The sequence below is a fragment of the Miniopterus natalensis genome, chromosome X, assembly GCF_054644295.1.
Source record: "Miniopterus natalensis isolate mMinNat1 chromosome X, mMinNat1.hap1, whole genome shotgun sequence".
Taxonomy (NCBI): domain Eukaryota; kingdom Metazoa; phylum Chordata; class Mammalia; order Chiroptera; family Miniopteridae; genus Miniopterus; species Miniopterus natalensis.
In genome coordinates, this window is record NC_142103.1 from 97471709 (window position 1) to 97499536 (window position 27828).

The 27828-nt window shown below is 36.1% G+C and overlaps 1 protein-coding gene and 1 pseudogene across 1 annotated transcript in view; both read right to left on the minus strand.

Annotated features, from left to right (window-relative positions):
- Positions 1-27828, minus strand: part of CDKL5 (cyclin dependent kinase like 5) — a 149198-nt gene that overhangs the window by 74536 nt on the left and 46834 nt on the right. The window contains exons 2-3 of the mRNA XM_087813498.1: positions 18679-18908; positions 16207-16241 (exon numbers count right to left, since the gene is read on the minus strand). Of these exons, the coding sequence (XP_087669624.1) occupies positions 16207-16241; positions 18679-18742 (99 nt within the window). The 5' untranslated portion in view covers positions 18743-18908. The remainder of the gene's footprint in view (positions 1-16206; positions 16242-18678; positions 18909-27828) is intronic.
- Positions 1038-1832, minus strand: LOC148090637 (gap junction alpha-1 protein-like; annotated as a pseudogene).

Consider the following 27828-nt stretch of genomic DNA (forward strand, 5'->3'; position numbering starts at 1 on the left):
TCAGAGGAGGCAGACGTGCGGGTGCTCTCTTAAAATTTCACTGAATAAAGAACACTCTCTAGAATATATGATGGACTAGGTCTACACTGCCTGCAATAAAGCTGAACATGACAGTAGCTTACTGTGAAATTTTTAATTAGTATTTCTCATTGTAAAAAACTGCTTGTGTAGCTCTCACGCCATAACAAAGTATTAAGCTTGGGATTTTCACCAATCATCTGTGAAGAGCTTTAAAAAAGGCATATGGAGAAATGGTTAGATTTCTTTAGTGTAATTTCAAACAAATTAGTTACATGGGTAATACTCAAATCTCTTTCAATCTATCTTGCATTCCAAATAAAATCTTATTAAAAACATCAAAAATGTTGATCACCCCAAAACACAGACTACAAAATCTGAAATACTGTTTAAGTAAGGTTTATTACGTAGGATAATGCCAAGATCAGTCACTGGAAAATTCATGGGAGAACATTTAATAGTACAGCTCTAAGTATTTCTTTTAAGTTTCTCACATTAATGAGTGCTGCTTACTGTGCTAAATTCTATCATTCAAGCATCAATGATTACATTTCAGAAAAGGAAATCATTCAGGACATCTTTCGACAAAACAGAACAAGTCATAATGAACAGAACCAGGATCCATAATAGGAGACACTGAAGGGGGAGGGTTAGGAAAAGGAGTGCTTTACTTTTTTCACAATAGGAATTATGTAACAGAAACATCATATGGGCCCACACCACAAAATCTATGAGAAAGGCTCAAATTTGAACACTGTGTGTGCACTATTTTATCTATGTTCATGAGTTTATACTGTATCTGTTTGCACCAATACATGGCAAGTATATAACACTTTCACCTACACTGAACCATTCTAAGGGAGCAGGGGAAAGAAAAAGGCCTTATTATGCATCACCTAGTCTACGTTTTATTTAGAATGTAAATTCTTTGAGTCAACCACTTTAAAAACCAACATGTACCTTGGTTAATCATTCTCTCCACCCTCCTACTCCAGGAGCCCCAGAAGAACCCTGGTAGTCTAATGGCTTTATGTCTGCTAAGCCTAGCAAATGAGCTTGTTGAGCACCACCTCCACTGCAACAAAAGTACACTCACTCTCTACTGCACCTTCCTTTTCTTTAACAATTGAGCAGAATCCGAATGCTTTCAAGCGTGGGTCTAAATCTCTCGGTCATTACACTGCTGCTGGCATGACTGCTGGCTCTGCAGAATGGCTGCTGGTCTACAATGGCTATGCCCAGTAGCTAGGGTTTTTTTTTTTTTTAAAGAATTCTGCTTCTCGTGAGAGAAATCAAAAGGCTGTGCACGCCTGAGTTAGAGATGGTGCTTCCTGCCTTCCCTATTCAATCTTGCTATGTGCTGTAATTAGCACTATTTTGCTCATTTCTTTGTTGTAACTGCGGCAGGAAGAACTGTTTCTGTTCCCAGAAATCAGATGTCCCTGGGAGTGGACGTGGTAGAGAGAGGGAGAGTTGGTGAGTAGCCGCTGGAGGGGCCTGGCTTACCAGAAGTATCATGGTAAGGGCTCACTCTCCAGATCCTTCACATGGTCTTTAATGACCTTGAATAAGACAGAGAATAGTTCGATGACGTTCAAATCAAGAGACACCAAGGACACCACCAGCGTGAAAAGGACAAAGATGCTTTTCTCTGTGGGGTGAGCAAGGAAGCAGTCCACCTGCCGCAGGCAAGGGTCTCATTTGCAAGTGTAAACCTCATTCAGGCTGAACCCATGGGTCAGCAGGAAGGCCACCTTCAAGACAGACTTAAAGAAGGTACTAATTGTATAGATTCACAGCAGGCCTCCTCTCATTTCCACCTTGCCCTGTTCTTCAATGCCATGCTTGAACTTCTTTTTTTTTTTAATCCTCACCGGAGGATGTGTTTTCATTGATTTTTAGAGAGAGAGGAAGGGGAACAAGGAGACAGGGGGACAGAGGAAGGGAAGGGGGGGGGACATCCATGTGAGAAACAGTGATCAGTTACCTCCCATACCTGCCCTGACCAGAGACTGAACCCACAACCTAAGTCCGTGCTCTGACCATGAATTGAACCCTCAACCCTCTGGTATACAGGACCACACTACAACCAACTGAGCCACTTGGCTAGGGCCATACTTGAATTTTTTATTTCCTTTACCTGCAAGCGCATCTCAACAATGACACCTTCGGTTTGGGCAACTTTGAGTCCCTCCTCTTTCTTGCTCAACTTCTCTTTCTTTCACATCACAGAGAACACCTGCACTAGGTACAAGAGTGTGGTGACAGACACAAATGTGATCTGCAAGACCCAGAAGTGCAGGAGACATTGGGAAGGACTTTCACGGCGGACGCTTTCACAACGAGGCTGTCGAGTGTTACAACAAAAGGTAAAATCCTCAGCCCAGGCTTATTCAACCACTGTCCTCAGTAACAGGATTCAAAATATGAAAAGACCTGAGAGCCACACTTTCTCTGCAGCAGTGGAGTAACCCTGAATCCTGTCCAGGAGTTGGCCTAAGGAGCTCCAATCACTCCCGTTGCCTGTTGCCGTCCTTTCACCTGAAAGAAGTGAGGTAGGCAGGCCAGCGGCTGCCCTCCTTGGAGGGTGAAGTAAAGTGAAAACGGGAGCTCAGGCACTCAAAACTGTGCCAGGCTTAGAGGTCTGCTATTCTTTGGTACCCTTCTTCATTCTTCCTCCTAATGAAAGACAGTTGCTGACACCCGATAAAAGCTTACGTGGGTTCATTTTCATACATGGTGAGTAAATACTCTTAAATAAGGATGTACATATACTGATAATGGCACAAATGACGCAAATGGGGGAGCAAAACAGACACATCTAGAAGTCTCTTTCAGAGTACTGAATAAAAATATCTCCAAAGACAAGGACTCAAACACAGAAACTGAATTAAACAGCTCACATGCATATATTGACTGATTCATCTTCAGGTGTATTAGGGTCATCATCTCCCAAACAGATGATGATACTCATTCAAGCATTTTTTATTCAGTGCCTACCTAGGTGCCCGGTACTGTACTGGGCACTGGTTCTTACTGTTGAGTAAAACCCAATTCCTGCGGAACTCATAATGGACTTGGGGAAATAGAACTTAAAATGCAGTATTTCATTAAATCTAAGGCACAACGCACTGTAAGATAAACCATTATTTTACTTACCATTCAAAAAGCAATCCAAGCATCCAGTATAACATGTGCCCCAATTTCAGAAATGGGGGGGGGGGCTATACATCTTAGAATTAATAAAAAAGGCTGAGTAAGTGAATATACAATTGCAAATTTAAATAAGTCCCAAGAAGGAAACAAATAGGCACCGACAAGAGATTAATACAAAGAAACCAAGATCAGTCTGTACAGAGTCAGCCAGGTGGAGTGTAAAACCGCCGCATGTGAAGAAAGCAGCATGGGCAAAAAATTGAAGAGGGAAGAAATCACTGTACTCGAGGAGCCCAAAGGCTGGCAGCACGGTTACAGGTTGAGGGCAGAAGTAGCAGACTGGTGCCAGAGGGAGCTATGTTAGGCACCCACTTGGCAGCAGCAGAGAAGCCCAGAGGGAAACTGTGAGGCTGGGGCAGGACTGAGACCAAGGCCATGGAGAAATGGCTGATGGCAGTTGGAGGCTCTAGGGAACAGGATGCGATTCAGGAATGTACAGAGCAGTGCAGGGATGAGGATTCTACGTTAATGTGCAGCCAGTGAGTTTTGGTGGTGACAAAATGTAAAAGAGGATGTCAAGAATCATGGGACTGGTCCTGAGAGTCTCTGGAGAGGGAACAGATGATCAATACTGGTGCTGTGGTCCTGAATGCTGTCGTGAATGAAGGAGCACTTTGCAAGGGTAGCTGCCATCCTCCTTAGCAGGAAGTAGCAAGATCAGAGTGTAAAAAGAGGAGCTGTGGCTCCTTTTACTCTGGCAATTCGAAGTCAGGTCCCTACCAACAGGAGCCTCAACTTAAATGCATATTTACTGAATGTGGGCCATTATCTTTAGTTGTCTTGTTAGCACATGGAGGCTTTATGGTTAAGAATAAAATATTGATATACTGTGTTCATTCTTGTAGGTTTCTTCTAGAATATTATTAAAATATACCTAGAGCTTTTTTTTTTTTTTTTTTTTAAATTTCAGTAGGAGCAACACTGATACCACCCACCAAGCTGTTGAGGGTGGGTAGAACCTGGCACAACACATAACTGTCATTACTGAAGATCTGCTCTTTTTTCTTTCTTTCGTCCCAACAACCCTATTTCTTTATAAGAAATGTTTCTAAGCAAAAGCCAAGAGAAAGCTTTCTACCTCAAATTCACATTATGCTAGACAAATGGATCTTACCTTAAAATGAACTGCAGCTAACTGATTACATGGCAAAAAAACACACACACTAATTACTTTCAACCAAGTCCTTCAATACAGCACCAACCCATCCCTTTTTAAAACAAATTTTATTTAGTATACTAAGATATTCATAATACTTAATATTTTAATTCTCCCTCTTTAAAGTAATCTTTAATTCCCAAAGACATTCATTTTAAACAATTAGAAAAATTAAAACAGGAAAATATTTATTAAAATAAAGATAACATGAATTTGCCAACTAATAAGCAATCTTAAATATCATGCAGCTAATTTGTTTCTTGCTCTAATGGCTGTTCCTCACAGTTGATTCAGTGAGAAAAAATAAAACTTAAAATGAAACATCAACAGGGGCAAGGTTAATGTAATTTAAAATGCCTCCATCTCCCGAGGTTGGTTACAACTGTTCTCCAAGGATAAGAACTGAAGTCTCTCCAACAGCAATTTTTTAGTAAGTAATCAAATTATAATGCTATAAAGTGCACAGTCTTTCTCGGTTGCTTTAGTAACACAGTTGAGTCAAATTGTCCTCTATCACACAGATTCCGAAAGTAATATTGTTAAGCTAAAGTCACCAAGATCCATAGCTGATAATTACTATATTCTTCAAGGTTAATTGCAAATAAATTGTTGGCAGCATAAGATTTAGGCATTTATTTTCATTAGTTTTTCCAATTTAAACAGTGGTTAGTCTCAGAGGTTTCAAAGCCCCTTAGAAAAGTGAGTTACTTCTTCAGAAATATGTGGGGTAAAATAATAAGTGAAGGTTAAAGAAAATAACCCACGAAACTTCTTTAGCATGGTTTATAGACAGTATCTGATAAAACAAAAAATAGTGTTGGGGTGAGGGAAGAAAATCAATAATTCTAGATAATTTAGGATCGTTATTAGCACTTTATAGATCTACATAAAGTTCTTAAGTTTTTCATATATTTTGTTCGAAAAAGTTCTTACTGAGCACTTTGAAAATATACAGATCTGAGATTCAAAGGGATGAAAATAACTGAGAATGACTCATCTCAGCTAAGCAAATGGTTCATGGAAACTTAAAAGTCTCTTGCTGAACACTATTTTTAAACTGGACAAGATAGTCCCAATTTTAAATTATAAATGTAAGACTTCAGGTTTCAGCTCCAACATGTAAAGTGCTTACATATCGCCACTCCTGTCCTTACAACAACAAAAAAACCCTGAACAAACTGAAAACCCACAACTTTTCCTAGGCCTGTCAGAGAATTGAGGGCATAGGGCAACTGAACTCCTAAAATCTGGAGAGAGCAAATATAGACTCACATCCAAGATCAGCTTACCTGGAGCAGAAGGTGCTAGAGTAATCACTGGGAAGAAAACTTAAATGGTAATTTTGACAAAGGCTTGTGAGTAAGAACTCCTGGGGGCCCAGTCTCAGGAGGGCCTCCACACTCTTGTGGCTTTACCTCCAGGAACCTCACCAGATTCTGACTGTAAAGATCCAAGAATGATCTCCACCCCTTTAGGAAAAGAAAAGTAACAATTTTGAATGCACCCAGGGTGAAGATGTAATAAAAATTTTCTCCCTTTTGGGTAAGGGGAAATGGTAAGTAACCATTTTGAAGTATGCCCAGGGGAAAAACAACAGCTTTGAAATAAGGCCAGAATGTTATCCATAACAAAGGCCAACACTCCAAAGTAAAATTTACCAGAGCCTTGTATGTTGTCCTGGGAGGGAAAATTAGCCAACTACAGCCCCGTATAGCCTTCTTGTTTCACCTAAAAGCAAGGGGGTGAGGAGAGGAAGACTAAGAAATTAAGGTCACAGTCCAGGACTCAGGCCCACCAAAAGACTAAGATTTGGTCCTAGGATTACAGAAGATGTCCCCAGCCCCACACTCTACCACCATGTCACCAGGGTCCTAGTACAGTAATAGTGGATTACAAGCGAAAAAGTTGCAAGAAACAAACTTTATTTAAAAAGGAGTTCTTAGGGAAACCCAAAGACAACAGGAAGAAAATAAAGAAAAAAATATATAGACACTAAAGGAAACTGAAACCTCTGGCACCTACACCCACAACAATCATTGAACATAGCCCAGCTCCTAGCCAAGTTAACATAAAATCTTACACTGAAGGCCTATTTACCTTAGGTCCTATCAGCCAAAATATCCTATCTGGCTTGTAAAAAAACGTTAAAAAGCATGGTAAAAGGCAAGAAAAAGACAAAGAGAGCATCAGAACCAGACTCAGATATGGCACAGATCTGGGGATAATCCAGGATGATTTCAGGTAAGAAATTTAAAATAACTAAGATTACTATGTTAAGAGCTCTACTGGAAAAAGTAGACAACATACAGGATCAGATGGGTAATGTAAGCATCTACAACTCTAATGAAGAATTAAAAGAAAATGTTAGGAATCAAAAGCACTATAACAAAAAAATAATAATACCTTTAATGAACTCATCAGTAGATTGGACATAGCCAAGGAAGGAATTGGTAAATTAAAGACATGTCAATAGAAATTCCCAAGCTAAAATGAAAAGAGAAAAAAGAACTTTTCAAAAGCAGAAGAGAATATCCAAGATCTGTGGGACAATTACGAAAGATGTAACTAGAATACCAGGAGGAGAGTGAGGAAACCAGGGAGCAGCAGTATTTGAAGGCATAATGGCAGAGAATCTTCCAAAATTAATGACAGGCACCAAACCACACATCCTCAAGATAAACACCAAAATATCTTCATGTAGCCCGGCCGGGCGTGGCTCAGTGGTTAAACGTTGACCTAGGATCCAGGCGATCAGGGTTCGATTCCCGGTCAGGGCACATGCCCGGGTTGCGGGCTGCAGCCGATCAATGACTCTCTCATCATTGATGTTTCTATCTCTCTCTCTCCCTCTCCTTTCCTCTCTCTGAAATCAATAAAGATATTATTTTAAAAACAAAAAATTAAAAAAAAAAAAAAATCTTCATGTAAACACATCACATTCAAACTGCAGACAGCCAAACAAAAGAGAAAATCATGAAAGCCAGAGGGAAAAACAACTTACTTATAGAGAACAAGGATAAGGAGTACATTTGACTTTTCTTTTTTTTTTTTAGTATGTCTTTATTGATTTCAAAGAGAGGAAGGGAAAGGGGGAGAGAGAGACACATCAATGATGGGAGAGTCTTTGATCGGCTGCCTCCTGCACGTCCCCTGCTGAGGATCGAGCCCGCAACCCGGGCATGCGTCCTGACCAAGAATCAAACTGTGATCTCCTGGATCCTAGGTCAACGCTCAACCGCTGCACCAGGCCAGCTGGGCACATCTGACTTCTTTGTCAGAAGCCATGAATTGAAATATTTAATGTTGAAAGAAAGAAAAAAACCAACCTAGAAGTATCCAGTAAAATTATCCTTCCAAAAACTGAAAGAATCTGTCACCAGTAGACCTGCATAGTAAAAACTGTTTTTAAAACTTCTTCAGAGAGAAGGAAAATTATATTCATCAGAAAGTCCGATCTACTCAAATAAAAAAATTGCACTGGAGAAGGAATAAAGGTAAAATAAAATCTATCTTTCCTATTCTTAATTAATAGATAATTGTTCAAAGTAATAATAGTAACAATGTATTTGCTGATTACAGCATATGGATAAATGAAATGAATGACATCAATGTTATAAGGGATGGGAGGAAGAAATTCGGAAAATTCTGGTATAAGGTACCTATATTACTTGAGAAGCACAATAGAGTTATCTGAAAGTGGACTTAGATAAGTTGTAAATGTATATTGCAAACTCTAGGACAACAATCGAAACTTTTTTTAAAAGAAGTATAATAGACATGCTAAGACAGGACAGAAAATAGAATCATATAAAAATGGTCAATTAAAATCAGAGAAGGCAGAAAAAGAGTGAACTTTTTGTTTAAAAGTAAGAAATATAATAAATACAGAAGTTACAAACACAGATGATATTAATCCAAATATATTAATAATCACTTCAAATGTGATTTAAATATCACATTTGATATACCAAATATCATTTTAAATATGCCAATTAAAAGAGAATATCAGAGTGAATTTAAAAAACACTTTAAATAGAAAGCTACAGATAGGTTAAAAGCAAAGGGATGAAGAAAGATATACCCTGTGAAACACTAACCAAAAGGAAGCTGCAGTAGCTGTATCACTTTTAGACAAAGCAGATTTCAGAACAAGAAAAAGCATCAGGGATAAAAAGGGGCATTACAAATTGATACATTTTCCAAGAAAACATAACAATCCATAATATGTACGCACCAAACAAGAAAGCATCAAAATACAGGAGGCACATAATGATAGGACTGAAAAGAGAAACAGACAAATCCAATATAATTGGAGGCTTCAACACCCCCCTATTAGTAACTGACAGATCCATAAGGCAAAAAAATAAGTATGGATATAGGTGATTGAACAGCACCATCAATCAACAAGATCTACTTGAGATTTATATAATATTTCATCCAACACCAGCAGAATACATATTCTCTCCTCAAGCTCACATGACATATTCATCAAGGTAGGCCAAATTCTGAGCCCTTAAACAAACAACAAAATTTAAAGAATAAAAATCATATACAGTATACTCTCACACCACAATGGAATTGAAATCAGATATTAGTAACAAAAAGAAAGCTGAAAAATCTCAAAGTATATAGAGATTAAAAAACACACTTCTAAATAATGTAGGTCAAAGACAAAATCAAGAGGAATTTAAAAATATTCTGAACTAAATGAAAATACAAATCAAAATCTGTGTAATGCAGCAAAAGCAGTGCTTAGAGAAAAGTTTATAGCCCTGAATGCATATATTAGAAAAGAAAACAGACCTAAAAATCAGTAACCTAAGCTTCTATGTTAGGAAATAGACAAAGAAGGACAACTTAAGCCTAAAGCAAGGAGAAAGAAAGAATAATAAAAATTATAGCATTAATTGATGAAATTGAAAAAGGGAGCTCAGAAGTAAAAATGAATGAAAACAAAAACAGGTTATTTAAAAGATAAATAAAACAGATAAACCTCCAGCCAGGCTAACCAAGAAAAAAAGAGAGAAGACACAAATTATTATCATCGGAAATTAAAAGAGTCATCACTACCACCACATGACATTAAAAGGATAATAAAGGAATATTATGAACAAATCTAACTTAAATAGACCAATTCCTTGAAGATGTAAACTACCAAAATGTACACAAAGAATAATAGATAATCTGAATAGGCCTACAAATATGGAAGAAACTCAATCAATAATTAATAACCTTTAAAAAGTCCCATACCCAAATGGTTTCACTGGTGAATTTTACCAAACAAGGAAGAAATTATACCCATTCTCTATAATCTCTGCCAGACAACAGAAGCAGAGGAACACTTCTTAACTCACTCTATGAGGCCAGTATTACCCTAATACCAAAACCAGGTACAGACATTAAAAGAAAGGCAAACTACAAAAATATCTCTCATGAACATAGATGTAGAAATCCTCAACAAACATTAACAAATCAAATCCAGCAATGTATAAAAATAATTATATACAATGACCAAATGGGATTTATTCCAGATGTACAAGGCTGGTTCAACATTCTAAAATCAATTCATATAATCTACCATCATCAGCAGACTAAAATAGAAACATCACATGATCGTATCAATTGATACAGTATAGCATATGACAAAATTCAACACCCATTTGTGAAAAAAACTCTCAGCAATCTAGGAATAGAGAGAACTTACTCAACTTGATAAATAACATCTACAAAAACCTACAGCTAACATCATACTTAATGATGAGAAACTATATGCCTTCCCACTAAGCTCAGGAACAAGACAAGGATGTCTCCCTCTCACCACCTGTACTCAATATTGTGTTGGAGGTCATAAATATAATAAGGCAAGAAAAGGAAATAAAAGGTATACAGATTGGGAAAGAAGAAATAAAGCTATTTTGTTCATAGATGACATGATTATCTATGAAGAAAATTCCCCAAAACCTACAAAACAAAAACTCCTGAAACTAATAACCGATTCTAGCAAGATCACACAATACAAGGTTAATATACAAAAGTCAATTGCTTCCTATATACCAGCAATGAACAATTAGAATTTAAAATTAAAAACATAATACCATTTACATTATCACTAAAATAAAAAGAAGTACTTAGGTATAAATCTAACAAAATAATTGCAAGATCTGTATGCAAAAAACTACGTAACTTTTGAAAAAAAGCAAAGATCTAAATAAATGGAGAAATATTGCATGCTCATGGGTTGAAAGACACAATATTATTAAGATGTCGATTCTCCTCAACTTGAGCTACAGATTCAATGTGATCCCAAGTCCAGTAAGCTATTTTGTGGATATCAACACACTGATTTCAAAGATAATCTGGAAAGGCATTTTTCTTTATTAGTGATATGAGTTTGTTTCTAAGAAGGCTTTAGTGGAAAATTCATTTAAAAAATGGGAAAAAGTTTCACACTATGATTTCAACTACAATCTTTTCTCAGATTTCTCTCTCCCAAGCTATATTTTAAGCTTCCTGACAAACAAAACATGATCTTATATTTGTTCATTTATACATGCTAGACTATATTTCTCAAAAATAGAAATTACATCTTATTGATTTTTGCAGAGCCAGTGCCTACCACACTGCCTGACATTTTGTAGACACTCAATAGATTTTTCTTCAACAGGTATTTGTTTGAATTTTATTTTATAAGGTTATGCCTATAACACAGTGCTGCTATTAAGTATAAGAGGTAGAAAAAAATTTTTAATTTTTAAAATTAAAATGCTTTAACTTATAAAACAAACCTTTAAATTAAGAAGTAGTAAAGCTCAAAAGCATTGTATAGCTTCTAATAGTATTTCAGAGTTGGGTTCCTTTTTTGTAGAAATAGATCACCATGCACTACATTCCAGTCACTGATTTCAACAATGCATAGGAGCGCCCACTAAATGGGCATTTGTTGATCAGCTCCTTTTCTTATATTATCAGTGAATAAGGGTGGGCAACAGTAGGTTTCCAGGTGTGAGTATGCAAGTTTGTTCTTGTATTATTATTTATTAATTATTGTATTATTTTCCACCTGAACTGTAAACCTGCTTTTATCCACTCCTTTATATATTTCAGGCCTCTATAGAAAAATGATTCATACTAATTTTTGCTCCTAAAGTTTTGGGGGGAAAAATCACATTAAAAAGCCAATATAAATCTCAAGCACAGACTTCATCAGAGACTAATGAAATTACTCATGTTAAGATGGTGTAGGAAGAATGCTCTCTTCTTTGAACTAATTATTTTTTACGATTAGCAGAAAAAGGGGCTTTAAAGTCCATCTAGTACCCCAGCCAACTCATCCTCCAGATTGGGTGGCGGGTGGGGCCGTGATCATTTAGGAACCAAGAAGAGTCACTGTAAGAAGGGTGAATGAGGTCAAGTCCTTCTGTAGACAATGCATGCAGAACTAACTGGCTAGTTCTAATATGACCATTCCCTTATCGCATTTACTAAAAAACAAACAACAAAACAAATCCAGATTAGGATGATGAGGATAAAGGCAACCAGGACGCCTGCAAAACCCCCAAATTCTTCTAGTTCCCTAAAGAAGTAACTCTCCTGGAAATTGACACACGAGCCATTATGTCTTTTACTGATAACAAGACAACAGAAACATAGGTCGTTTTTCCTATATCAACAGACTGGCAGAATTGAAAACACAAAATACAATAATACAAAAAGGACGGTTTTAGTGAGACTCTTGTAGTGTTCCAGAGACTGTTCCACGATTAATTGGATAGGCAACAAAAACCAGGTCAAGAAAGGAAATTACACAGAAATATGGTTCTATGAGTGCCTGTGTAAGAGCTAACGGAAGGTGCTTTCCCCCATGAATGATTCCTACTATCTTTGTTCCTGACCTGAAGTCCAGTTTAACATTGGCATCTCATTAATCTCTACAACCTGCAGTAAATTAATGCCATTTAGGAGAGAGTAATTACTTCAAAAATGACAAAATAATCAATACTGAAATATTTCCGGCTTCTAACAATCTTTATGAAAAACCCCGTCTCTCTTTAATTTTCTTCAAATGCTAAAAATTTTGCACACAAAAAGCAAAAGAAAAAAATCACACTTCTTACTTAAATAACGATGAAAGTAATGACAAAGTAAATAATATAATTAATCCCATATATTCAGTTTCTCATTGCTGACTGTCTTTAAGCTTTGTTTTAAAAACTCAATTCACAAGTAAAACGTAAAACTAAAAATTAAACAAAAACATTAGTTTTATTTACCGTAGGAAAAAAACTGAAAAAGTAAAAGTTTTAATAGAAACTTTGTTTTAATAGAAAATAACTGTGTGGTTTGAGGTGGCAGACTATAAATAATCGGTTAAATTGGTGATGGTTCATTGACTTTTCCTCAAATATCTTCTTAGTTTGAAAAATAAAAAGTAACCAAATCATCATTTAGCTTTTTGGTGGAAAAACAAAATTAATCTGAAAAAGAGGAATCACTAATTCAAAATGTATAATACTTGCTAAAAAGGAAGCTTCAGAGCAAAAGACAAATTGTGAATATTAAGTAATAGCAAATAGCCAAAGAATGCCTTTTAGTAGGGAGAGGTAAGGGGATTTCTAACTAGGGAATATTTCATCAAATCTACTCTTCTTCCTACTCTTATCTCAATCTCTTAAATCTCAAAGGGGAGAAATGGCATAGTCCAGATTTTATTCATGTTTTCTCTCACTAACCTCTTGCATTTGGTATTCAATGTACCATTTCACTTCAAGAGGCCACTAACAAATGGCACTGTTAAATGAAACTGATCTATCTAGTCACCCCTCAACATCACAGATCTTTTTATGGATTTTTACACTATTGATGAATACCACTTTTAAAAACCTTTCTTCCTTGCTTTCCAGAGGTCGGCCTCCCTCTCCTTTCAGTCTGACCATTTTAAGCATGCCCTTCACTCTGCTCCGCACTCCCTCTTGGAAGGTTCCTATCATTTCACAGTTCACCTCAGGTTCGAGTTAGCTATTTCCAGAGTCAGATCAAAGCCAGTTTACCAGCTGTGTAATCTTGGCCCTGTTATATAACCTCTCTATGACTTGGTTTCCTCACCTGGAAAATGGAAATAAGAGTAGGGTTGTTGTGGGGTTAAATGTAAAACATCTACTGGAGTGTCTAGCACATGGTAAATGCTCAATATGTGGTATTTATTAATATCAGGTTCAGTATTCTGAGGCCATTTTATTCTTTATTATGAGAGCCAAGTTCATTATTTCTCCCCTCAAACTTATAAACCCTTTATAAGTTTTTCAGTCAAATAAATGATACCAATGGTTTTCCAGTTTGCCACAAATCTTTGGGATTGTCTTTAATCCCTCCATAGGGACCTACTACTCTGCACCAGCTCTCTGCAGTGTCCTTCACTTTTGGTTCTGTAGTTTAAGTCAACTTTATTATTAATTGAATACTTATAGGCTATACCTTAACACTGGATAGTTCATGGCATTGCATAACTCACTATCTCAAGAGCATATGGCACCTATTACTTCACAACAAACAGAAACTTCTCATAAGTCAACTCCAGCCACAGGAAAGGAACTATATGAACCAGCACTTCCCTGTCCTGGGCTCAGCTGCATCACTCTCCTGCCTCTATGTGGCTGCACAACCCTCTTCCTCTAATCTCATCTCCATTCCATTCTCCCTACTTTGTAGTGAGGATGACCTTTGGGCTTCTACAGAGAAAAAGTATGCTGTAAAGCATGCCTCCCCTTTCACAGGCACTTCAAAGCAGACATGCAAATTAAAAAAAGAAATCAGCAATAGATATCTTCAGGGTAAAGGTCTAAATCAGAAGGTCTTCCAAATGCGAGTAGTCATAAAGCGCCATAAAGAGCTGGACAGTCGTTGCTAAGAGTTTTCACATACATGCCAATGTGTGTATATATATATAAAACAATTAAACAGAATCCATCAAAAAGAGAGTACCGTTTCATTCTTCTCTTTTAATTGAGCAGCATTTATTTCAGTAAACTAAGAAGTACGGTCTTTGATTGGCCTTTGGTGAACACAACATTTACTGTGTTCACAAAAGACAAGATATATCTTTTTTATAAACATGACATCGAAATTTCTTGCAATGGTACACAAATTAAGAATGTAACTTTCTTTCAGTCTTGCTCAAATATACAATATGTTAGGAATTATTTAATTATATATACACCCAGAGCGAGCCCTTTCAAAAAGAGAACAAATTTATGCATAAGTGATCACGACGCCCACCTACGCATAAATAATCATACATTTTTATAAGCATTTTGTTAAATTTTTAAAAGGTATGCGAAATACATGGGCATGATTATTCTATATATAATGATACAATAGAAAGGACTATATCTATTTTTAACTATAACATGAGATTTCGTGGTAACCCATTTGTTTGATCCTGAAGCATAAATCTTACCAAAAGCATCAAATTCTCTATTTTGGGGTAAAGGTGTAAAGATCTGAAGGTCTGATTCTAGCTGAAAAAAGAATATACTATAACAGGTCTAATGACTAAACAGCTGCAGATTCTAAAAAGAGTTTTTATTACTCTGAGTGAGGCACTAATTTATGTTTTAAATTTTCCATCCAGCGATAACTTTTTAGATGCATGAAAGGAAAAAATAATAAAGAGCTGGCCTGTGAGTCCCTCACTTAGTGAAGGGCAGTAAAAAGAGATTTTTAGATGCAATCTCATTTTTTAAAGTATCTCTTCAGACAAACGGTAAGCCATACAAGGTTAAGAAAACTATGTTTTACTCATGTTTGTAACTCGAAGTGCCCTACATATAGCCACTAGGAATCAACGTTCACATTTAGAGTTGGTTTCCCAAGAGCAGAGATGCCTGTTCTCATCCATCCCTTCACTCTGGGCCCATCTTGCCAGCACTGACAGTGTGCAGTGCGAACCACTTCTTACTACAGGTAACACACGTACTTGAACAAACAAGTAAACCAAGTATATGGAAAGATAAAAACAATATATTCAACTAATAAACTTTTTTTTACATAAAAGGCAGAAGGAGAGCTTAGATAAGGTCAAAAATTCTTATCGCCTCAACTCTTGCCATATTTTTTAAATTGAGGTATAATTGACATTCAACATTACACTACTTTCAGGTGTACAACATAATAATTCGATATTAGAATACTTACCATCTAAAAGTCAGTCTCTGAGTAAAACATGCTCACCACTGAGCAACAGCTATGGAAATTTGAAATAACTTACCTAAATAAATGCTGATTATTATCATAGTCAAATAATGTATATAACACGATTCATTTCAAGGCTGTTCAAGGGTGACCAACTAGAACCAATAATCATAACCATACACTATTATCCCAAGCCCTATTTTATAATCAAATACCTATCCACTATATCCTTCAAAGTCTAGATTCAGATCCATCAAGCATTCTAAATTATTGAGTCTACATGAAAAATACTGACTGAATGAAATTCTTCATTGTTCTTAAGTAAGTGAACATAAATTCATCACTGCTTTGATTTCTTCCCTACCACCTCTTCTCTTCCCATTAGGCAGCTTTTCACCTATACATAGGTCAGCTGAAAAAATAGCAGAAGATTGTAAAGAACTAATGACTACCTAATCATGATAAAACTTGTCCCAAAGTTGTCTCCTTTCTCTGGGTTCACATATTAATTCTACTCAACAAGCAGCATCATTATAGCCAGACAGTTTTAACGATATGCCCACATGCACAGTACACTGCATTAGGTTCAAAACAGTAAAACACATAAAATATTTTCTTCTTATACTTGCCTTGTGTCTGCATTTAAGTACAACTCCATAGGCTCCTTTAATAAAAAGAAGTAAATAGTTAGCAGCAGTATACCAATTATAGCTCTTGTAGAAATCGAAGTTCTATTATGTTTACATTGGTTATCAGTATGTGTTATAATAAGGATTCCTAAAATGACAATATTCTGCAGTGATAATGCAATGAGCTACATACAAAGAGAGCATGGATAATTACTATATATTTTTTTTATAAACCAAGTATAAGCAACACATTTCTTCAACATGTATTTTTTAAAGGTTTCTCTTTTGAAAGAAAATTTCACTTGAGACATTTTTAAATTGAAGCTTAAAATATTCTGGAGACAAGATTTGGGCACAAGAACTTTAACACTAAATGAAAATCAACTGAAGAGGTTCTTGGAAACTTAAAATTTAAGAGTAGTGATTTCCTAATAGTAAGCTCAAGCATGGAGCCTACCAAATATGTTATGTAACCTAGGAGACATTTAAATCCTCTTCCAGGATACTGGAATGTCTTTCCTGATTGGCAAAATAGTATGGACCTCAGCATTCCAATTAATAACTAGTAGGAGTTGATATATTTTTGCCATAAATACTCATTTCAAGGGCACAGGCCACAAACAGTCCAAGAATCTCTGGCCAATTATAGCCACCCACTCCCACTTTGTTTGGTATAAAAGTAGTTGATGAGATTCAACTACTTCCTTAGAGGTAGAGCACAGAGTTGACAGCAAGGTACCCAGGAAGCTGAGGTTAAAGTTTTATTGTAAAAATCTAATTAGGAGAATCAAAAGGTAACGTATGATAGATAACTGAGAAATGTCAAGAACACTGACATTAACAGACAGGCAAAGCCTCATGCATCTATGAGAAGGGGATTTTAGAGACATGAAATTGGGAACTGTGTCTCCAACAGAGTCTAGGGGAACACAAGTCTCCCCCACTTTAGTGGAGATGGATGAATGTTATTATCACAGTTAGGATGGGACCAGCCGTTACAGGCATCCAACTTAGCTTCACAATCATAGGCAATCATCCAGTCCTCATGCCAGTTTTTCAGTGGGGTAAAAATGCACTGACTAGGCTACAGGAATTTAGAGTTGGCTTGACGGTTTTTAATTTCCTTAATATATGTGTGTACTTCTTAGTCAAAAAGCATCTGAGGTAGTTTACAAAGAAAAAAAACATATAGCAGTGATGGTTCTGACTACAACTTAAACTGACATAATCTGACTTATACAACAGTCTGGTAGTTTTAGTTCATCTGAGCCAATCCCTGAGAAGATAATCACTTAAAGGTACAAAAAGAAAAACAAGGTTATGATCCAGAAAACTTAGGACCAGAATCTGGAACATTCCAGCCATGTTATACTCTATGAAGTGACATTCTCCAGTCAGTAGTTTATTGCCTAAGTCTCTAATTGTAATACTTTTGGAAAACAACAACAACTAAACAAAATGGCAGCTATTATAAAACAGATAGTAGGTAAGATAAGGAGAATAAATTTTATTTACATAATTAATATTAATGAAGAGAAGGAAAAGGAGTTGACTAGTGAAGGAAGAAGGATCCATTCCCCTAACATGGTTTTGACTTCAGACCTTGAAGCAAATACCCAATGATTAAACTGTGTTTCAATCCTTTTTATTTATTTGAAAAGGATTTGACAACTTAATATTAAAATCTAAAACAGCTTTACTCTTCACACTGGTAAACTTTTAAAACTTCTTTTGAAATTTAAAATTTATTTGAAAATTCTGAAATATGAAATTTCTCTAACATTTACTTTAAAGATATAAATGCTAAGAAACCATAAGTAGAGTCACTTATCCCATTAACAGAATCATTTATCAAAATCTCCATAAAGTTATCTTTAAGTCAAGAGCAAAAATTACTAAGAATAAAAAATCAGAAAGACTTACGAAAAATGAATTACCATATTTCATCTAACCAATGATGCCAATTAAACCATGACAAGCTACTGATTATAACATACATCTAATTTCAAAGATATTACAATATGACTAAATTGTGTGCCTCAGAATTTATAAAATGTGGTTTGCCATTCCCAAAGACAAATAGAAGTTATTTATTTATTTACCATGCAGTAAGTAAAATTTAACTTATATAAATAAATTTTAAGTTATTCACAATAAGCCTAGCTGATATAAAAATAAAATGTAGCCAAAAAATTATTGACTAAAGAAACCATGATTCCTAATGAAAAGAATTAAATGAAGGCAGCCTCAAGAAATCCCTGATTTATTAAATTTTAAGGGGTTTTAAAATGTTATTAACTTTCAATTGGACAATAAGACCAAAGAGTTGAGAGTAATTTTATTTTTAATATCTTACTCTTAGGCCCATGTCTAAATTGATGCCAATTAAATTAAAAGGACCTGAATTATTAACTTTTTTAGTGGTAGGTATAATTGTACATTGCTCAAAAACTCAAGGAATGCTAAACTTACCTTCACCTACAACCCCAAGGATCTCAAATTTATTCATCACATTACCAATGTTAGGAATCTTCATGAAGACAAACTCCTCTTTTGATGCGAGCCACAGGACATGGCATCAGAAAGGAACTTCTGAGGAAGTTGCCCAGTAAGTAGAACAAAAAATGGCCGAAGGAAGAAATTCTCACAGGTTCGCAGGAAATTTCACATATTTCTTCTAATAGGAAGTATTAGATGATTCCCTAAAAGAACAAACAATTAAAAGCCATAAGTTTTATATCTCAGTAATCAAATAACCTGGCCTATATTTTTACACAGTTCTTTTAAAACCATGTTAATGTTTCACATACTAAAAAAAAGAATAATCATAGGAGGGAAGAACCCAAAATGGAACACAAATGTACTTAACTGTACTTGAAATGAGTATCGTAAATGCACCGAAGGGGACCGGGGCGGGGGGGGAATTAACCCTAGGTAACTTGAAAATAATATTTCAACAACATACTCTCCTCGAACTAAGACAAAAAATAATATAATCACATATTATACTCTACTTAGATATTTGTTTTACACAGAGATATGAAATTTCTTTATGTGTATTCTAGGATTGAGCAAATAAGTATATACAGTAGGCAAAAGTAGGTTTACAGTTGTGAGTACACAAAATAGTTTATTACTGCATTATTATTTATTAATTATTATTTTCACACAAACAACCATAAACCTACTTTTGCCCACCCCTGTATATTATGGATAATGAGAGTTTGGTCCCTTATTCCCATAACAGCAAGTTACAAATATGAAAAGGCGGAAGGAAGGCTTGGAATTAGAGTTAACCACATAAGCTCAGTTCTTAATATAGAGAGATACAGAAACAGATATGTGTGTGTAAATATGCAAAAAATATACATACACACATATATTCCTTAGCTCCGTCCAGGGGGCCTGGAAGCAATGACACTCCAGTAGCCAAGAGCACAGCTAATGCGCCAGTAAAAGGAACCAGGGTTTCTGGAAGAAATGGCTGATTTCCAGGCTACAGCTGAAAGTAAGGAAATGCTCAAAGAATAATGGGGCATGTCTAAAGGGCACCGGAGTCAGCTTGAAGAGATTCCCACTGATCAAATGAGGAACATTTGAGCAACAAAATAAAAATAGTAGCAGATGCCCAGCTGGCATGGCTCAGCGGCTGAGCATCAACCTATGATCCAGGAGATCCAGGAGATGGAGGTTTGATTCCTGGTCAGGGCACGTGCCCCGTTTTGGGCACGATCCCCAGTAGGGGGCATGCAGGAGGCAGCCGATCAATGACTCATCTTGATGTTTCTATCTCTCTCCCTCTCCCTTCCTCTCTGAAATCCGTAAAATATATGTATATTAAAAATAAAATAAAAAATAGTAACAGATTATAATCCATAGAATAATAAAAAAAAATACACACCCAGTCCTTACTGATATAAATAAGTGGAGAAGAAAAATCTTTTTCTTAGAGTATAATTCCAAATAATAAATTTGGTAAAGAAATTAGAAAAAAATCCACCATTTGGCAACTACCCTGGCTATAATTATTTCAGGCAAGAATCATCAATACATGATAAAACTAGTGGTTGAAAGTTTGATGGAAAACAGGATATTATCTAGTCTCAAAGTAGCTACCTATAAGATACCTATCAATTACCAAGGGAAAAATAGTAATTTCATAGTGAAGAATCCCGCCAGACACTACATTAAGTGATCAAGGTTAACACTGTTAGTAATAGGACAAGCGAACACCATATGTCTCCTGATAGGATGCATCACAACATACTCCTGTGTCATTCCTTCTGAAAAGGGAAAGCCTGAATCTAGCCAGAGACAAGCCCAAGCTAAGGACATTCTACTAAATAACTGGCCTGTATTCTTTAAAAATGTCTGTCATGAAAGACAAAGAATGACTAACTGTTCCAGAAAAGAAAATTAAGAGTCATGAAAATTAAACATAATGCATGATCCTGGACTGGATTCTGGACAAGAAAAAAAAATATTTTTTGCTATAAAGGGTAACCGATAAAATTTCAATATCTAGAGATTATATAATAATAATGTATCAATGATAATTTTATTTTGATAATAGTATGGTGGTTATATAAAACAATGCTCTTGCTTTAAGAAATGACAAAATGGGTGAAGGTGGTCAAAAGGTACAAACTTCTAGTTAAAAAAATAAATAAGTCCTAGGGACATAATGTACAGCATGGTGCCTATAGCTAGTACATTGATGGTAGGAATGTACACTGCGACAAGCTTTCTAAAGAGAAATATGTCCAGAATTAAATGCTTTTAAAATGTTCATATCCTAGATAAAAGTATGTGAAAAAAGCTACATCATTCTTAAATGTAAAATATTAGACACAGTCCCTTTAAAAATGAAAAACCTGACAAGATATCCTACAATTAATACTTATTAACATTATTATTAAACATTATCCTGGTGGGTTCTAGCCAGCTCAGTAAAATAAGAAAAAAATAAATGAATAAAATAGGATTAGAAAGAGGGAAACAAAATAGTATTTACAAATATTATTATCTACATAGAAAATTCAGAGGGATTTACAAATTATTAGAAGTGTTGGCGAGGTAGTTGAACATAAATTTAATATATAAATATCAACTGCATTTGTGAACATCAACAAGAAACAAAATATAATTTTTAAAAATCACATTTACAACAAAAAAGTGGCTTAGGATTTAACATGATGTTCAAGGCGTCTATTCAAATTTATATATACATATATATATATATGTATATATAAAGATGACCTAAATAAATGGAGTTATCCCAATTTTAAGCTAGGAAGAATCAATAGTCTCCATATTAACCTATATAGTCAATGCAATCCCAATCAAAATCCCAGGGTTTTCTGAGGAATTAAGAGAAGCTGATTCTAAAATATACGTGAAACACCAGAGTTCTAAGTATAGTCCACATCCCCCTGAATAAAAAAAGGAAGAAGGCTTAGCCTTGAGGGTAGGATCTGGCAGTGTGCCCTACCAAATATATTGAGGGTTACAACTGAGCTATAGAAATTAAGATGGGATGCTCCTGGCACAGATATAGACAAATTAGCCAGTGGAACTGATGTGAGAGCGCAGCAGCAGACCATACTTACTTAAATATCCCTACAGCTCCACTCTCACCTCCCCTTGAACTCAGCCTGTTCTCTACACAGAAGTCTTCGGGAGAAGTCAGATCATGTCACTTCTCTGCTCAAAACTCTCCAATGGCCTCCCTTATCATTAAGAGTGAAAGTCCAAGTCCATATAAGCCACAAGGTCTTAACTTGCCCTCCTCTGACATCATCTCTGACTAGTCTCTCTCTTGGCTTGCTTTACTCCAGCCACACTAACCTCATTTCACTTCAATATATAACAAGAAAGTCACAGTTGTCCCTAATCCTAAATATTTCTTTGTCACTCTAACATTTACTTTAGGTCAGATTCTTATTAACTGACTTTTCATTCAACATTTACAAAAAATGTTTTTGAAAAAAGGCAAGAGAAAGCAGACACTATATTTTAGAAAACTTTAATGAAATCACAGATTTTAAAAGGTGACTGTGACATTTAGAGAAAATACTGTCACAACTTCAGAAAAAGTTAATAAATATTTATTTTATTCATTTATTAAAGTATTACTGACTGCCTAACATGTTTGAGGAAATGGACAAATAAGACACATAAGGCAGTGGTGAACAACAATATAGGCAAGGTCCTTGCCCTCATGGAGCTTTACATTTTGCTGAAGGAGGAAAAAATACAAGATTATTATCAGATACTGATGCACGTTATGAAGGGGGAAAAGGACTGATTACTCAGAAAGGTGTCTCTAAAAACGTGGCATCTGAGGTGCAATATCAGTAACAAGGAGCCACCATATGAAAATCTAAGTCAGTCACATTCCAAGTAAAAGATGCTCAGAGTGCTTAAGGATGAATCATTCTTTCATTTTCTATGACTGATCTGGAAGAACACCCAGGAAACGTAAATATTCCACTCTCTGTCAGTAATGGTGTATGGCTCATTTCAAAGGAAACTAGAGATGAAAATTAAATCATTCCCACTAAGAAGACTCAGCACCCCAAAAGTTCTGTATGTAAGTATATGTAAGGAACATTTACTCCCAATTCTCTGTGGAAATCAAATGCAACCTGGGAATTAGATTTTAAATGTGTGAGTAAATACACAATATAGGTGTCAAGAACAGTCTTTTAACTACTAGTATTCACACTGAGGGGGGGAAATTATGCCAAATTAAATTTAACTATATAAACAAAAAGGAGGCAACTTAGTAGAGCCGACAAGCTCAGGGAGCTACTTGGAAGGCTGACAAGCTCTGTGACCAAAAGTCATCCCAGGCCCATAGCTTCCTTAGCAAAGGTCAACCTTTCCCTTCAGTGAGCCCCGCCCATTGTTCTTAAGCATCTAGGATAACACACCTTTGGAGTATCAGAGTAATTTTCTTTTCCAGACCCCTGGCAGGCACAACTGCTGGCACCACAGCACAAGACCACAAGACTCCTCGTTGTTACATACTATCTGTATTTACTGTAAATATTAAATGTTAACTGTCCTGTACCCACCAATATGAAAGAAATATGTGTTTCTCCATTTTACTTTTTATCCAATCCCAGGGATTTCCCTGCTTTGCTTACTCCCACCTCAATCTACCACCGATGGATTCCATGTAACCTTCCTTACATTTTCTCCTTTGATTCTAATGTATAAAATGAGCTGCAACAACTGCCATTCTCTAGAGCATTTTCTCAATCCCTTGAGATCTTGCTTCTGAGCATGTCCTCAAAATTTTGGCTCAAATAACTCATATAATATTTTTTTTATAGATTTGGACACTCTTATATCAACAACTACAATTTTATGTGAATAACACTAATTAATCTTTAAGGCATAAAAACTCAGACATTTTAGCTTCAAATATCTAAATAACTTGGATAAAATGTCCCTTTGAGGACAAATATAAATTCTGGAGGGAATACTTTTAAAAACAGCCCCAAAATCACAAAGACTTAACAAGATTGTGAAGAATTATCTGGCTGAAATAAAGGCAAAAGAATAGAACCCAGAAAGGTAATCCAAACCACCCAAAGTGGTTTTAACTCTCTGGCACTTGAAGGTCCAGGGAAAAAAAGGGGGAACAGCTTGCTCTTGAAACCCTTACAAATCCATGGGCAAAAAAGTCAAAGGCAAGAGCCTTTTAAAAGGAGGAAGTTTAGCCCAGCCGGGTGTGGCTCAGTGGTTGAGCATCAACCTGGGATCCAGGTGATCAGGGTTAGATTCCCAGTCAGGGCACATGCCTGGGTTGTGGGCTCGATCATTGACTCTCATCATTGATGTTTCTATCTCTCGCTCTCCCTCTCTTTTCCTCCCTCTGAAATCAATAATTTTTTTTTTTTTTAAAGGAAGTTTGATAAGCCACCACTCATTTGAAGCAGAAATCCTAAAGAGCTATACTCCCAGGATAGAGGAAACCAGAAAGAAATCACCCCTTGGACAGACTGAATTATAGCTTTATGTCATCTGTGTGACCTAAATAAACCTCTAACTGTACGTTGGATTGAGGTGGTCCCACATTCAGATTGGTGGTGCCACCAGCTAGCTGTCTGATTGAAGCTAGTGGGTAGGGTGGGGGTGAGGGTGAAAAAAAAGCAAGTCTCTACAGAAGATACCATCAATCTAATCTAGGCCTTAGAGATAATTTCTCCTTTACATTATGCAGTACATAATAGCCAGATACACAAGGTAATAAAACACCACTAACAAGAACCAATATAAATGACTAAAGCAGAAAACAACCCAGAAAGACGTAATATTAGAATTATCAGGAATAGCTGATAAAACTATAAGGTTGAATTAATAAAAACTCCAGGGTTGAACGTTTTGACAGGACTTGAAGATCTAAAAGGTAAAAGAACACATTTGAAAAAATAAATTAGAATTATATAACTGAAAGATAGAATAACAGCAAAGGAATTCAGCAATTTAAAAGAGAAAAAAGCCCAGCCGGGTGTGGCTCAGCGGTTGAGCATCAACCTGGGATTCAGGTCAGGGAACATGCCCGGGTTTCGGGCTTGATCAATGACTCTCTCATCATTGATGTTTCTGTCTCTCTCTCTCCCCCCTCCTTTCCTTTCTCTGAAATCAATAAAGATATATTTAAAATAAAAATAAAAATGAAAAAATATCAGAATATAGATGATTTTTAAAACTTGACCAAATAAACATAAAACTGTAGCAAAGAACTGCAGAATATTTTTTTTTCCTCCAAGGACATGCAGAACATTTACAAAGACTAATATTGTGCTAGCCCATAATGCAATCCAAAACAAATGACAAAGACTAAAGTGCAAGGATATTCTCTCTCCACAATGCAAGTATGCAAAAAAACAATCACAAAAGAAATAATTAAAAATATTCATGTTTGGAAATTAGTACATTCTTAAAATAATCCGTAAGTCAGTCAAAGAAGAAATCATAAAAGGCATTTAAAAATATAAATTTATGGGAAGAAGCTAAAACAATGCTTGGTGGGAACTGAGAGCCTTATATATGCATATATCAGAAAATATTTTTTAGAAAGTTAATAAACAAAGCATGAATCTCAAGAGTTAAAAAAAAAGAACAGAAAAATAAATGCAAGGACAAGATAAAGAAAGAATATAACAGCAGAAATTAATGAAATGAAAAACACATGAAAGAGTTCAGAACATGCATCCCCAAGATGTGCTACTTTGGCCTATGGGTTATTTTGAGCTGAAGGCAATAGAGACCCCACAGGCTCACAAGAAGCTTTTACCTCTCTCTTAAATAATTTAAATTGGGGGCCTTGTCCATAATAAGACTTATCACCAGAAATAAATTTTCATGACCTATCTATAGGGCAGGGCAAACTTCTCATTACTGAACATCTGCTCTTCTTATAGTCCTGCAAATGACCCTCCTCTCCTCTGAAACCCCAAGGTATCTTACCTCATTCCTTGACTCAGGATGCCATATACAGGGTGTCCCCAAAAAATGTATACACACTTTGAATAATTTATTAATTCCAATGGGTCAAATCTGAAAAGAAACAAACATCAACTGAGCTATCAGCTGTTCAAGTGTGCATACATTTTTGGGGGACACCCTGTATGCCTCATTTTACCTTTCTGTCTCAGAACCTTTCATGTATGTGAGGTCTTTGACTCTCTCATGTATGTGGGGTTCCCATACATACATATATAATTAAATTTGGTTATTTTCTCTTGTTAATCTATCTCATGTCAATTTAATTACTAGACCAGGCGAAAAAACCCAGAAGAGTAGAGGAAAAATTCTTCCTTCCCCCAACAAACAATAAAGATATCAAAACAGCAAAGAGCTGGATCTTAGAAATCAACTTTGGAACTAATCAAAGAAAAAAAGAGAACTCAGCCCAGCCAACATGTTTATTTCAGGCTTATGATATCCTGAGCAGAGAAACGCAGCCACTCCATGACATACAGAAGTGTGGGCTATGTCTGGGTGCTGTCTTAAACTGCTAAGCTAGTGGTAATTCATCACAAAGCAACAGAAAACTAACACAGTATCAGTGAATTTATATAGTTTTAAAACAGGCAAAGCTGAACTACATTTTTAGGGATGCATATGTAAGTGATAAATCCATAAAAAAAATAAATGACCAAGAAAGTGTTTCTTCTAAAAATCAGGATATTAATTACTTCCAGGGAGGAGTTGAGATTGAGAAGAGATATATAACGAGATTGGGTATGTGGCAAAACAGCTGCAACCGATAAAAGCTACAAGCGCTGTCAAGAAGGAAGACCATCAGCCACCAGACTTATGACTTAAAACAGGCAGTAACCAGCTCAATCCAACATGGCAACTAATTTCACCTAAATGTAACCCCTAGTTTCATTATACACTCATTGTAATACATTAGCATGCTAAATGGACACCCATGCCACCAGATCTGAAACAGAAAGTCCATATAAGGACATAAAATGGCCAACAGATCTCCTCTGAAAAATCTCCACCCCTTTCAAGGGAAGATCCTGAATATTCCTCCCCTTTATTGAATACCCTACCCCCACCCAATTAAGTAAATCTCAATAAAGGAAGCAAATTCTGCTAAGGGGGGGGTGCCTCCATCTGTGGAGTGGCCCACTCTCTGTCTCACTGCTTCACTAATAAACTCACTTTCACTTTCAACTCCATGCTAGCTCAAGTTTGAATTCTTTCCTTCGTGAAGCCAAGAACCCAGAATGGGTTGTGGACTCCTGGGTCCCTGGACCCTGGGTCTCCAGACCCCTGGAACACCTGCATCAATAAAAGGGCTTTCTGGGACCATGATAATGCTCTATTTCTTAACTTGAGTGATAGATAAATAGGCATTAATTACAGTGTATATTTATATTTTATGTATTTCTACACTGTTATATTCTACAACAAAACAAGTTTTTAAGAACTCAAACAGTAATACTGACAATGACATCATATATAAATAGTTCCTTGGTCATTTATATGGAGGCAAAAGATAATTTTTATCAAAGAAAAACATTGACCAAAAAAGTTTAACTATTTCTCTCTAAGGCTCAGGCTCCACAAAATGTACAGTGTCTAGTGCTGGGTATCAACAACAAAACCAAGAACTCCCTGTGATGGATAATTGGATGCTGACCATGCCCATCCATGCCACCAGGTAAGGAGCTGGTGAGGAAACTGGAAGAGCTGGGCCTCAGTAAGAGATGACTGACATCCAAGTGTCTGAAGACTCTTTGCAAAAGAGGGAGTAAAACAGGTCATTTGAATTATTTCAGAGGGAAGAACTAAGATCAGTGGTAGAAGTGAAAGGAAATAGATTTCAGCTCAGTAGTGACTGGGCAACGATGAACCATTAATGGTTACTCATTCATTTTATAAATATGTCAGATACCTACAGTGGACCAGTCTACTTACAGATGCTTTGGAATACAGCAATGAACAACACAGATATGGCCCCAGTTCTCATGGAGCCTACTGAGGGAAGACAGGCAAACAAGATCATTCCAGACAGTGAGGAGACTTGATACCCCAAAATATGCCTCTAGCAAAAGGATTATTTTGAGCTAAAGGCAATCAAAACCCAAC